This window comes from Hermetia illucens, chromosome 4, assembly GCF_905115235.1.
Source record: "Hermetia illucens chromosome 4, iHerIll2.2.curated.20191125, whole genome shotgun sequence".
NCBI classification, from domain to species: Eukaryota; Metazoa; Arthropoda; class Insecta; order Diptera; family Stratiomyidae; genus Hermetia; species Hermetia illucens.
Window position 1 is genome coordinate 20,051,378 of NC_051852.1, and position 13,213 is coordinate 20,064,590.

The 13,213-nt window shown below is 42.4% G+C and overlaps 1 protein-coding gene across 4 annotated transcripts in view; it reads right to left on the reverse strand.

Moving 5' to 3' along the window:
* Positions 1 to 4,607: 4,607 nt before the first annotated feature.
* LOC119654356 (histone-lysine N-methyltransferase PR-Set7) overlaps positions 4,608 to 13,213 on the reverse strand; it is a 34,217-nt gene continuing 25,611 nt past the window's right edge. Inside the window, exons 2-7 of one of the 4 annotated variants that reach the window (XR_005249813.1) lie at positions 11,132 to 12,173; positions 10,741 to 10,924; positions 10,419 to 10,664; positions 6,412 to 6,602; positions 6,049 to 6,339; positions 4,608 to 5,986 (exon numbers count right to left, since the gene is read on the reverse strand). Coding sequence is in view for 1 of the 4 variants with exons in the window: in XM_038059700.1 (XP_037915628.1) it covers positions 6,129 to 6,339; positions 6,412 to 6,602; positions 10,419 to 10,664; positions 10,741 to 10,924; positions 11,132 to 12,173 (1,874 nt within the window). In the remaining 3 variants the exon portion in view is untranslated. Of the gene's footprint in view, positions 6,340 to 6,411; positions 6,603 to 10,418; positions 10,665 to 10,740; positions 10,925 to 11,131; positions 12,174 to 13,213 lie in introns of all 4 variants that reach the window. The other 3 variants (XR_005249815.1, XR_005249814.1, XM_038059700.1) reach the window with 3 other exon arrangements.

Consider the following 13,213-nt stretch of genomic DNA (forward strand, 5'->3'; position numbering starts at 1 on the left):
TTCGTACGCCGACGACATTTTGGTTTCATCAGTGAGCCTGGAGCAACACGAACAAAACCTACGCATACTTCTCGAACGACTCAACAGCCATATCGCTGTGATTAATACTTCCAAAGTGCATATTCAGCGACCGCAAAGTAGAGTGTCTTGGCCATACCATTAACCAGGACGGTATTGTGCAACCGGCATCGCTGGTTAAAGCGCTGCGCAACTTTCCTAAGTCGGTTACGTTCAAAGAGCTCCGAAGCTTTCTCGGGGCGCTGGACTATTATCGCCATTTCATTCCTAATGCAGCGAATCTTCAAGCCCCGCTCAATGACATGCTGTGTCTGCAGCCGAAAAACCACAATGTGGCGATCAATTGAACTGATTCCGCCATTCGAGCATTCCACGAACCAAACAAGGTGTTGGCCTTATCACACGTCTGATATGGCGGTCGAAGCTCCTACCGTTGGTTACCACTCGCATATTTTCAACGGAAGATGTCTAGGGCCAAACGGAATTACAGTACGTACGACTGCGAGCTCCTCGCGATATACACAAGCATCCAGTACTTACTCGAGAGAGCTCGGTTTGTAATAAAAGCAGACCACAAGCCGCTGGTTTTGGAGTTTGCCTAGAAATCAAGCAAGTCAACTGCTCGACAAATTCGCCATCTCAGCTGCATCTCGCAGTTTTCGACGCAGATTGAGTATATACCGGGATACACAAACACTATTGCAGACGCTTTATCTCGCGTGGAAGAGATATCTCTGGCCATGGAATTCGAACCCAAAGAAGTGGCCGACGAACAATCCGGAGTTGCAACAGTTGATGAGTAGCGGCGACACATCGTTTGAACACACAGCTTTTACCATCCAAGGCTCAATTATTTGGTGCGATGTTTCCCTTGCAGCACCCAGACCTGTCGTCCCTAGGAGTATTTACTCGGTCAGGTGGTTTCCGATACTGCCTCACCATGCTCGACAGTTTTTTCGCGTTGATCCGAGGTCTGCCCTTTGAAGGCCCAATTGTCGCAATTAGGGGCCAAAGTATTCTACTCAATCTGGATTGCACGATATGGTGCACCGAGCATCGTTACCACGGATCAGGACGCATGGTTCGAATTCGCCTGGTTCAAGTCGTCAGCGAATCTAACTGACTAACGAGCCCGCACCACCCCATACCATCCGGTGTCCACCGGTCGCTAAAAGTATCCCTAATGTATCATGAAGACAAAGCGAATTGGTCCAGCTGCTGCCTACGGTGTAAATTGGTCCTCGAAACAGTGTTAGTTAGTATCGAGTTAGTATTTGAAACCACTCTTCGGTTGCCCGGCGAATGATGCGAAAACGATAACTACAGTATTGATTGCGAGTTTGTCAACAATTTGCGGGAGCACATGCGAGAGACGTGTTCACGCCCAATTCTTCATCACAGCAGCAGGACGCCATTTGTACATAAGGACTTGGGTTTTTGCTCGTACGTGTTTCTTCGAGTTGATGCTGTAAAGAAGTTTTTGACTCAACCGTATACCGGTCTACACCGCCTCGTCGAAAGTCTAACTTCTACAGTCTACACAGTCGAAATTAACGGTAGACATGTGAATGTGTCGACTGAAAAGCTGGAACCAGTGTTTCTTCCGTCCGAGGAGTTTGGCCCTTATACGACACCGTTTCAATCATCTCCGTCTGCTATCCGCGGGAGGCAGCCCGCTGGGTTATATCAAAATCGCGTGTTGTCACCATATTCTCGTTTCAGGACGTCTTCGGCTCGAGTTCCGGGTTTACCAGCCACTCCTCCGACTCACCTTCCTGTTACGCCAGACCGTCTGGTTCAACTGCCAGATTCCTAAGCTGGCCTGTAATAGTCTGATGTGAAGGCGTGCTGTTAGCGATCGAACCGGTTTAAATCCATCCCAATTTGGTTTTTTGCGCGGTAGGGTGCCCTAGCCGTAAACCCCTTTGTATAATGAGTCCATAAACGTCGGTTCCTAATAATACGTCAATTTTTGCACTGATGTGCTAGTCAGGATCAGCGAGCTCATTGGTACTGCAACGTAACTTAGCCTGATTGATGGTCGTTGAAGGCAAATCACACGCCAATCGTCCCAAAATCAATGCGTTGGTACTGATGGGTTTTATTTGCAAATTTTTCCTGTATTGTAATAAGACTTGTCCATAGCACTTCCTGGTGGATGACCCTATGCCACTGATAATGATGTTGGCGTGTTCTCGCTTTATTCCCTGCCAATAGTTTCACTGCTTCCTCAGACACGAAGGAATTTTGGGATCCCTGGTCTATTAGCGCTCGAACTTGTATGAACTGTCCATGCACATTCTTTACGTTTATGATTGCTGTGATCAGTAAAATTGTATGCATGCTTGATACGATTGATGTGCTTATGTATCTCGACTTGATTGGGGGTGCTCGCATCTTTCGTATCAGGATCCTTCGCTCGACTACCTTGGCCTAAATGCAACATCGAGTTGTGCCTTTTGTTGCATATTTTGCACAAACGAACGCGGCCAAGATTTCGCAATTCTTCTTGCTAAGAACCCAAGTCTCCGAGGAATACATGAGGACTGGCAGGATCATTGTCTTGTACAGTAAGAGCTTTGACCCTATGGTGAGACGCTTCGAGCGGAACAGTTTTTATAAGCTGAAATAGGCTCTGTTGGCTGACAACAACCGTACGCGGATTTCATCATCGTAACTGTTATCGGTTGTGATTTTCAACCCTAGATAGGAGAAATTATCAACGGTCTCAAAGTTGTATGCTCCTATCCTTATTCTTCCCGTTTGACCAATGCGGTTTGATATTGTTGGTTGGTTGGTTTTCGGTGCTGACGTTCCCATATACTTTGTGTCTTGCCTTCATTAATGTGCAGCCCAAGATCTCGCGCCAATCGCCGCCTGCTCGATCTGGATGAAGGCAGTTTGTACATCTCGGGTGGTTCTTCCCATGATGTCGATATCGTCAGCATAGGCCTGTAGTTGGGTGGACTTGAAGAGGATCGTACCTCTTGCATTTACCTCAGCATCACGGATCACTTTCTCAAGGGCCAAATTAAAAAGGACGCATGATAGAGCATCCCCTTGTCGTAGACCGTTGTTGATGTCGAATGGTCTTGAGAGTGATCCTGTTCCTTTTATCTGGCCTCGCACTTTGGTCAGGGTCAGCCTAGTCAGTCTTATCAATTTCGTCAGGATACCAAATTCTCTCATGGTCGTCTACAGTTTTACCCTGGCTATGCTATCATAAGCGGCTTTAAAGTCGATAAATAAATGGTGCAACTGGTGTCCATATTCCAACAGTTCTTCCATCGCTTGACGCAGAAAGAAAATCTGATCTGTTGCTGATTTGCCGGAGTGAAGCCTGTTTGGTACGGGTCAATGATGTTCTGGGCGTATGGACTATCCGGCCTAGCAAGATAGCGGAGAATATCTTATCATCATTAATCTGTTACCCAAATGTAATGAATTTTGTGAGGATAAAATCAATTCTACACGGTACGTTTGATCTGCCACAACTTTGCCGCTGGAGTTGTTCCTCCAGTGTATAGTTTCCTGCCCCCCCCCCCCTCCCCAACTTTTTAAAAATGGCCTTTTTCCCTTTCGATCTAGGCGCCGCCTACAACAATCCGTCGATCGAGGACTGCATAGGTATTTATTGATGGGACACTTTAACATCGTTGGTAATGAGGAGGCTGACAAACTGGCTCGCCGAGGGCCTAGATCCACAATGGTTGAGCCAGAACCAGCTCTTGAAATCCGACCATCTATTGTCAAGTCTACTCTGAAGGGTAAATTGCAAGGATTCACGCAACCGAGTGGAAAAATTTGGACTATTGCCGGCAAGCGAAAATCCTTGTGAAAGAGCCTAGGGCCACTAGAGCGGCATTTTTGTTGTCCCTTAAGAAGTGGGACATGAAAACCCTAGTAGGGCTTTTAACGGGACACTGCTCTTTAAACTACCATATGGAAAAGATTGGGGTAGAAACTCCGCCATGCTATTAACATAGTATGCTGGTCCCAAGCCCAGGTAAAGGAGGAGGGTTTGAGGCAACGTACTCTGTACTATCCTCAGTAAAACAAAAATAAAATGCTGAGATCAGGGAAAGAGATAAATAGAGTATAGTTGGAGTTATTCTACTATGCTAAATCCTACCTGATCTCTCTTGGTGACAGGCCCCGCGACAGGTCGACCAAGAAAATGCATAGAATGTCGTTACAAACATGATGATCGGATTAAGTCACAGGGTTTCGGCTATGTGAGGAGGAGGAGGAGACGGTCCTGCACTTTTTATGCAGCTGCCCGGCATCCTCAAATCTCAGACGAAGACATCTTGGCAAGATTTTCTTCAATGAAGAATCTGCACACTTTCTGTCTCTGGAGAATGTTCTCAGATTCGCTAAAGCCTGCGAACACCGTAGGCGGGAAGCCATTGAATAGGCAATTTATGGGGATAGTACAATGGGCCTAACAATGGCCTGAGTGCTCGGAGCTGCGGCTCCCCCCAGTAAACGAACTACTGCTGAAAACTTTTTTGACTGAAATTTTCCAACAAGGAAACCTGTAACGATTTGTCCTCTACAATTTTTTTCACATTCAAAACCATCTGAAATATTTAATTTTCTCTACTTTTATTTGAGCTGAATAGTGTTTTGTTGTTGTAGGGTTCAATTAATTTTTCTCATTTCTTCTACTATTTTTATAAATATTTCAAACGAAAACATGCATGGGTGTTTTACATATATGGCCAAACTTATAGCTTACTATCCTTAATGTATTTTGACGCTTATGTTCTCTGTTTAAATTCTTTCATGATTCTGAAACACTATTTTTTTCGTCTTCTCTAAAAACAATATATCTCTCAATTTTACGTTTTTTTTTCTATAGTTATAAGTATAACAATAATACAAGCGTTCCTTCCATAGTAAAGAGAACAAAATTGATCTGGTTTCTCATATTAAGTGTGGGTGTTACAAAGTTATTGTGAAGATATTCTGTTTAGTTGCTACGCATTTTCTATTTCTATTTTAATGTACTTGTTGTTCTGCTTTACAAGGGCTTTTTGGAGTCAATATGTCCACTAAATAATTTATATAAAATTTGTACAATTCTAAGCAGAAAATAAAAATCATAAAAGTAAAAATCTGGTTGTCTATGATTTTGTTTGCTCCTCAATTCGGTTATTTATCTACTTTTTGAAATCAACAATTTAATGTCCGAAATACTCGAGAATGTTCAGTTGGCATATTGGATTCTAATCGCTGGATCGGAAGAGTCGTAGATTATTCGATAAAATATATTAGTGGCAGTAAAAACTAGCATGGGATCAATCGGAATGCCATGCCTTAAAATTGATTTCATTTAAGATACATTTCGTCGCGTGGAAAGACGAGAGGCTCCCTCGATTTCCAAATGTAAGTAATCCAATATGTCCAACGTTGAGAATCAGGGACTAATCAAAATGAGACTTCTCGCGAACGATTCGCAACAAGGCCCTTACAATTTAACTCACTCAAACAGTAATCAACTCTCGAAGCTACGAACACGAGAGACATCTTTACGTTCGCATTACTATTCATTACATGCTTTAAAATGTTACTATAACAGAAATCAACGCCGAATGAACTAAGCGAATAGAATTAAATAGAATATATAAATAATGAAACAGGGAATGAAGGCGCAAAGTGTTTTTCTAGAACACATACGGATTCGCGACTATCCTTAAGACTTTTTCAAAAACTATTAAGATTTATCCGTGGGCAATTCAATATCGAAGTGAATTGGAGTCAACATATTAGAATTTTGCTCATCTACTTACCATTCAATAAAAGAATGAACTTAGCACATTAATTTTCCAAATAACTGCCAAATATCAGCCAAACATTTTCAGATAATCTCAACAAATCAGGATTTAAAGGTGTTTAGATAAAATCCACTTTAATACTGAGCCACCGGATTCACTTCAATACACATCAGGATCAGGATAGGATGCTGAGAAAAAATCATGTCATCAAGACATCACACCCCCCTTAAAAATCATTCAATCGACTTACTTTCCCTGCTCGTATTAGAATAACTACGATACTATCATTATTAACAGCAATAAATCGGTGAGAATATCCCGAGATAAGAACTAAAGTGCCAACCAGGGATGATGCAGTAATGATTCTTTTGACCTATCGCCATAATCGTAGGTTATTTCCTCGCCGGGTTGTATGTCATCTTTGGCGATTAGAACTAAATGTGGATGATTTTTGATGACAACAACTTTTGTTATCAAGTTGCCGTTACGCGAATGGTTCACTAAGCGTCCTAGTTTGCCGGTTTCGGCGGTCGCGTCGATGCTGTATTCAAGAAAGATAAGAGAAATCGTTTAGTTTTCCTTCTCGATTTCATAAATGATAAGGTATACTCACCAATACTGTTGATTACGATGCTTGAAATAATACATATAACAACCAGCATTTTCGTCTAACGAATACTTCGTTTCACGGTCATTGGCTTCGGAAATCGTAATAAGTTCGCCAATGTATTCGATAACGAATTCACCGCGCTTGAAAAGACGCTCGGCTATGACACCACGTCCTTTGCCTTCAAAATGTTCAACCTGAAAATGGAATTTATGGAATTATTAGGCGTTTTGGAGTCTCAATTTTGAAGAGAAAAAATTGGTTGATCAAACAATTCTAAAGACTGGGCTACATTTTCTTTTAATATTACCTCAGAATGAAAATATGTAGTGTATTCTCGAAAGAATACAAATCACAGCGTGAAGTTACGGACTGGCTACGAGTCTCGTCTGTTAACAAACTTCAGAGCCACCAATGATAAAACTAACGTAACCGAGGTCTTTTTTGAAAATCTAACTATTATCGCTGTCTCTTTGAAGATAAGAGGAAAAAAGGGGGAAAGAAGTATAAAATTACAACTTTGGCTCTTTGACAGTAATTTGAGGCTTCCCTTATTAACTCTAAGGCAGTCAACTAGCCACACTAGACAATCATCTCCACGTGCCGAGCTATCTCTTACAGATATTGAGGGGTTATCTAAGGAACCGCCTTCCTGGTCTATAAGATGCTAGAAGCTCAGAGGGGGAAGGAGCCACGTCGGGGGTAGCGCAGGAATCCATCCTACGGCCTGACCTCTGGAACGCTTCCTATGATAGTCTGCTTAGACTTGACGGACTGGAATAGTCGCGAGTCAAAACCAACGATTAAACACCTTGGACTGACGTCACAGACGCGTTTTTTCGATCAAAACAAAACAGCCTGCAGCTGGAGTTTCGGCCTTAAGTCGACTTATGACAAACATTGAGGGTCCCGCGTCTAGCAGGCGACGTTTCCTAATAGTCAACACAGTTTGTTCTGCTCTACGGCGCGGAGGTATCGGCTGACGCTCTTGGCAAGGAAGTATATCGTAAGCGCCTTGCGCAAGTACAAAGACGGGCAGCTTTGCGAATGGAGTCTGCATGCCACACTGCCACTGAACCGGACGTGATGGTGATTGCTGGAATGATTCCCGTTGCCCTTCTTGCTAAAGAATGAAGGTGAAGAGCTAAGGGAGGTGATTGCTCGTAAAGAACGACAACGTACGCTAGCTGATTGGCAATTATCTTAGCAAAATGTGACAAGAGGCAGATGGACTGCGCAATCTGTTGGCACCTTAGATACGTGGCTGAATCGGAAGCATGGTGAGACTGACTATTTCCTTACCCGATTCCTAAGTCAACATGGAGGTTTTTCGTCTCACATGCACAAGAATGGGAAGGTACGATTTCCGGATTGCTTATTTTGCAATGGGGCTGTAGACGACGCCCATCACATGTTTTTTCTTGTGGAAGGTGGGATAGGATTCGTTAACAACTTTATTTGAACACAGGGGATATATCTTCAGATAACATTCTCGTGGGAATGCTGAGGAGCGTTGATGGGCCGTGTTGCGCATTACGTTCAGTTTCTTCCCATTGCAAACAAAATAAAACTCGACCGGTGAAGGGGTCGGATGACAAGGAGTTCTTTGAACTAATAGTTCCCTTTCTCCTCTCTCCTCCCATTTTTGAAAGGAATTCCCTGGTTGAAGGCTCCCCAAGTCCACGCCTTGGAGCTTGGAGAAGTAATGTGACAAACCGGGCTAGCTGACTGACAATGAGGAGGTGTTTAGTTGGCAGTCCGACAGCGGAGATCCAAACTGTGCGTAAACGCATTCACACAAAAGGCAGCCAACCAAGGAGACGGGGATCTCATTGGAAAAATTGATATCATGCGCTCAAAAGAACGTAGAAGACTAGAAAAAAACTGTTCATTATCACAGTTTCCATATGTGTAATGCAGTGCCTTGCGCGCGCGGAGAGGGTACAGAACAGAACGGACTCAAAAAGAGGAATGCTACGAACATCTACCGCCAAATAGCATAATTTGTTGAAAGCTACTAGTGCGAGAAGCTGATAGTGGCTGCAATTCCAGGAGACATACATCAAAACGTGCTATCATTGGTAGATGTTAAATGTATTCAGTGGGCACAAATTGTCTAGTTTGAGTCGGGGATTTTTTTTATAATAGCGAGCATTTTAAATACAAAATCCATACTACTCAGTCCGAGTCTATTTTCATTCTTGAAATGGAATAGGCAATAAAATAGCGTTACTTAGAAGTAAACAACGTCAGTGCTGGAGCTAACGTTTTAAGTCCAAGTTTTGGGGCCTTTGAAGAGACAGGCAAGCATTCTCAGAATAATAACATTCATTGGTTCAACAATCCAATTTGATCATAGGAGTTTACGCGTGTTAGAGAACTTCATTTCTATATCATCACGGCATGCTAGACGGCAATGTGGTCAGTATTGCACTCGCTGTTTTCAGAATAAAAATATCAAAGTAAATTACGTTCTACCGTGAGATGTTGTTCACTTTGTCTGTGACTGTTGGCCATTTAAAGAATAGTTGCATGAAGCATTAAAATGAGGCGCATAATTTGTATCATCATCATCAACGGCGCAACAACCGGTATCCGGTCTAGGCCTGTCTTAATAAGGAACTCCAGATATCCCGGTTTTGCTAATTTGCATAATTTGTATATCAATATCAATGCACAGGTGTGTATATAGGGATTGACAAAAAAAGGGTGACTTCCAGCTTCCAGTCATAAATAGCTATGCATTGCACGTGCTCGACAACGCACAACCTTCAAATATACGGCCCTAACACCAGCCCTTATGCGCGGAATTTTGCTGGCACAACTGCCGTCACAGTCAAAGGTGTCCAAGACTTTTCCGTCTACATAAAACTTCAAAGCATATGCTGGGAGTTGAATCTCCTAGGTATAGTCTTCTTGTTGAAGCGATACGTTAAGTATTTTGCTGATAGGCCAACCAGAATAATGGCAAGTTGGAGTTACCGCTGCAGGATCACTCTCGAAACCATTCAATATCAATAACGGTCTAAAAGAAGAGGATGGAAAAAGCGATCCGTGATGCTAAAGTAAAGGCAAAAGGCAACATCTTCTTCAAGTCCACTCAACTACTGGACTATGCTGACGATATCGACATTATTGGAGGAACAATCAGAGATTTACAAACTGCCTTCATCCAAATCAATTAGGCGGCAATTGACGCGAGATCTTGGGCTGCATATTTATGAAGGCAAGAGGAAATTCATGGTCGCAGCGTCTACACTAAAATCCAAAGAACCAACAGCATCAAATTGCATTGTTAAAAGTAGAACGATAAAGATAAGCTACTACAACTTTGAGACCTCAACAATTTCCCTTATTTTGGGTCGAGAATCACAACCGATAACAGCTATGGAGATGAAATCGGTGGACGATTGTTGGCAACTAACAAAGCCTATTTCAGCGCTTACAAAACCTGTTTTGTTCGAAACAGCTCAGAAAACTCTTACTATACAGGGAAATAATCTTTCCATATGTGCATATATTCCTCAGGAATTTCTTAGCCAAGAAAAACACTAACATTCAGTCCGAAAGGTTTATAAGGACAATATATTTGGTAGAAAAAGACGTGGCAGACCCTGCCTCAGATGGAGCAATGGCGTAGACCAGGACGTCAGACAGTTTTTAGAGATATCGAATTGGTAGACCTCGACCCAAAACCGGGATGAGGATGGTCTGACGACGTGGATGGGATGCAGTTGATCTGTCAGTATTGACAGTTCAGGCCGGCAGTGGTTGAACGAAAAATGATTCGGCCAACCGACCGAGCATGTTTGTTTAGACTCTGAGCGAGGATTTCATGTTTGTTTACGCTGTGAGCGAGAATTGTATTGTCATATTTAAGGCTGATGAAGATAGATAAACAACAACAACCGGTATCCGGTCTAGGACTGCCTTAATAAGTAAAAAAAGACTTTCGTAAAGCTAAATTAGCCATATTTAATGAAACAAATCACATTAATCAAAACTAAACTTACCCTCAATCCATCTTCACGTCCGTCAATAATAGCCTTCTCTATAGACCGCATCATTTCCTCTTGCACAGCCTTTTTAGTCTTTCGAACACTTCGTCGTACTGGGAAGAAATCAGTGACTTTTTTATTAGTATCCACTGGAACGACTTGTTGCTGTTGAGTCGTCCTATTCGCGTTGCCATTGTGAATCTGTAAATTCCTCTCGCGGGGTTGCATTTGGCCATTATTACGAACTTTGTTTTGGGTTGCCTGTAAACGGATATATCTCAAATAAATAAACCATGTCGAATTACAGGAAGTATCCGAGGTAAGGAGAGAAAATTACCTTATAATTACTGTATTCTGTATTTTGTTCGGCAGTTGGAGTTTTAGTTGAACTGAATAAGGATTTTTGACTACAATCGCTGCTTCCGTTTTCGTTAGTTAACGCATGATTTTTTAAGGTAACACCACCAACTAATTGGGGTGATGTCATGGAACTATGATTCTCTGATTGATTGGCATTCAGTCTAGAAAGAGGTAAGTGAGGGTTACATCAATTGAAATTATCCAAAAAACAAATCATACATTGAATTCCAAGGGCTATAACTAAAGTATCTTCAAAACAAATTAATTTTTGATGAATCATGCATGCAATTGATTCAAATTCAATCATTGACTATTCAATCCAATCTCAATTCACAAAAATAAACTCGAAAAACCATTCCCCAACTTACCTTCTTCTCGATTTAGGATTTCGTTTTTGTAATCCATTCGCATGCCCATTTACAGCAGGAACATAACCGTGGTGACCATGATGAGGATGATAACCATTCGCTCGTTTCGATAAGGCGCTTGCTGGTGATTTCTCAACAATAGCATGCTTGACTGGCGAAGGGCACAAGATACGATGTGGTGTTGTTGGTTTCCTTCTTCGACTAGGACTCATTTCAACAGCGATGGAAGTCTGCTTATCAACAACAACACCACTATCACATGAATTTGAATCAGTATTTAGGAGAATTGGAGTTGTAGACTCAAGGGATGCACTCCTTAGGGATACAATTTTATTGAATTGCCCATTGAGCTGATGATAGCCATTTGAGTTTGGAAAAATAGGATCGACCTCGAGGGTTTTATTGATTTTAATTGATGATGCCTGATTCGGTGACTTGTCGACGTTTAGACTTAAAACTGGGGCTTGAAGGAATATATTATCCGATGTGTTAGTTATTTGGTTAGTTTTACATGATATAACACAGTCTGGTAGGCCATCACATGTATCTTCTGATATATCAATTGATGAAGAATTTGTGGCTGAGGTGGTCTGAACTTCTAGTTCGGCTCCAATCGTATTGCCATTTGCATAGAATTCAGTTCCTCCATCATCATCGTCATCGTCGTCAGCATTCTCACCATCATTTTGAGTTGATTGTGTCTTTGTTTCACGAAAATATTGTCTTATTGCTGTCTGAGATCGTGTCTTTGCTCCGAATATTTGAAAATTTGAGATTTCTTTCGAAACAACACCACCTGTTGAATGCCCCCCGGATGCAGATCCTTTTGTGGATTTGTTTCTAGTTGCATGATGGTAACCGTTCATACTTTGTATAGCGGCCTTTAAGTTGGTCGCAACATCATCTATTCGACAATCTTTACGTTTCGGACTGGCACAGTATTGATCATCAACAAGGTGAGCAGTTCCGTTGGCCATACGGGTGAGAGTGTTGGCTGCGGCTACGGCCGATGCTGAATCTGTAACCGTTCGTGCACGTCGTCCTGTGAAATGGGGAAAATTTGTTAACATATTTGGCGCATATTTTAAATAATTTATAAAAAGAAAGGAAAAGTCAACAATCATCCTTATCAAATGACAAAGTCACGCAGGAAACATAGGTGACTCCTCCTTACAATAAAATAGCGAAAGCGGGAATGAAGTTGAGTCCAGTGGCAGTAGGACCCAGAGCCCAGCACGTTACCAAAGAGAAAAAAGTCTTTTCATCTCAGTATCTACATTCGACAGCCCGAACAACGAATAAGATTTAACAGCAGAGGAAAGGGGACATGAAAGTTCTGACTTGAGTTATCTACCGTGTAGGCATAATCCCACAGTTTTCTTCGGGCACGAGTTGATTTGGGGCCACAATCAGAGCCCAGCCGTGAATAGTATAACGATACTGAAATTCTCGTGGTTCATATGGTCTCAAAAAGCCATCGCGTTCCCAATGATACCAGATAACCGCTTCAAACGACAAGGAAAAAAGACAACAAGAATATACCGCCGATAATAATAACAACTATTTCAACAAGCAGACTTGGGTTCTTAGTAAGAAAAATTGCGAACTCTTGGCCGCGTTCGAGAGAAGAATCCTCCGAAGAATTTTTGGCCCCCTACATGAGGATGGACGATTCCGTAGCCTACACAATGACGAAATCTATGAGCGATACCATGACCGTCCGGTTGTGGATAAAATCCGGCTCAATAGGTTACGGTGGGCGGGCCACTTAATCCGTATGGATGAGGATGATCCCACCCGGAAAGTCTATAAGGGCAATATCTATGGTAGAAAATGAAGGCAAACCTTGGCTGAGATGGAGCGATAGTCTAGGTCGGGACACCAGACAGCTTTCAGGGATATCGAATTGGTGGACCTCGGCGCAAAACCGGGGTATCTGGAGTTCCTTATTAAGGCAGGCCTAGACCGGATACCGGTTGTTGCGCCGTTGATGATGATGAGGAAAAAGTGTTAAAGGAGCAAGCTGAGGTTAGAAACAGAAAGGAGATAACAATCAAATGTAAGGAGAGAGGAGGGTTAACC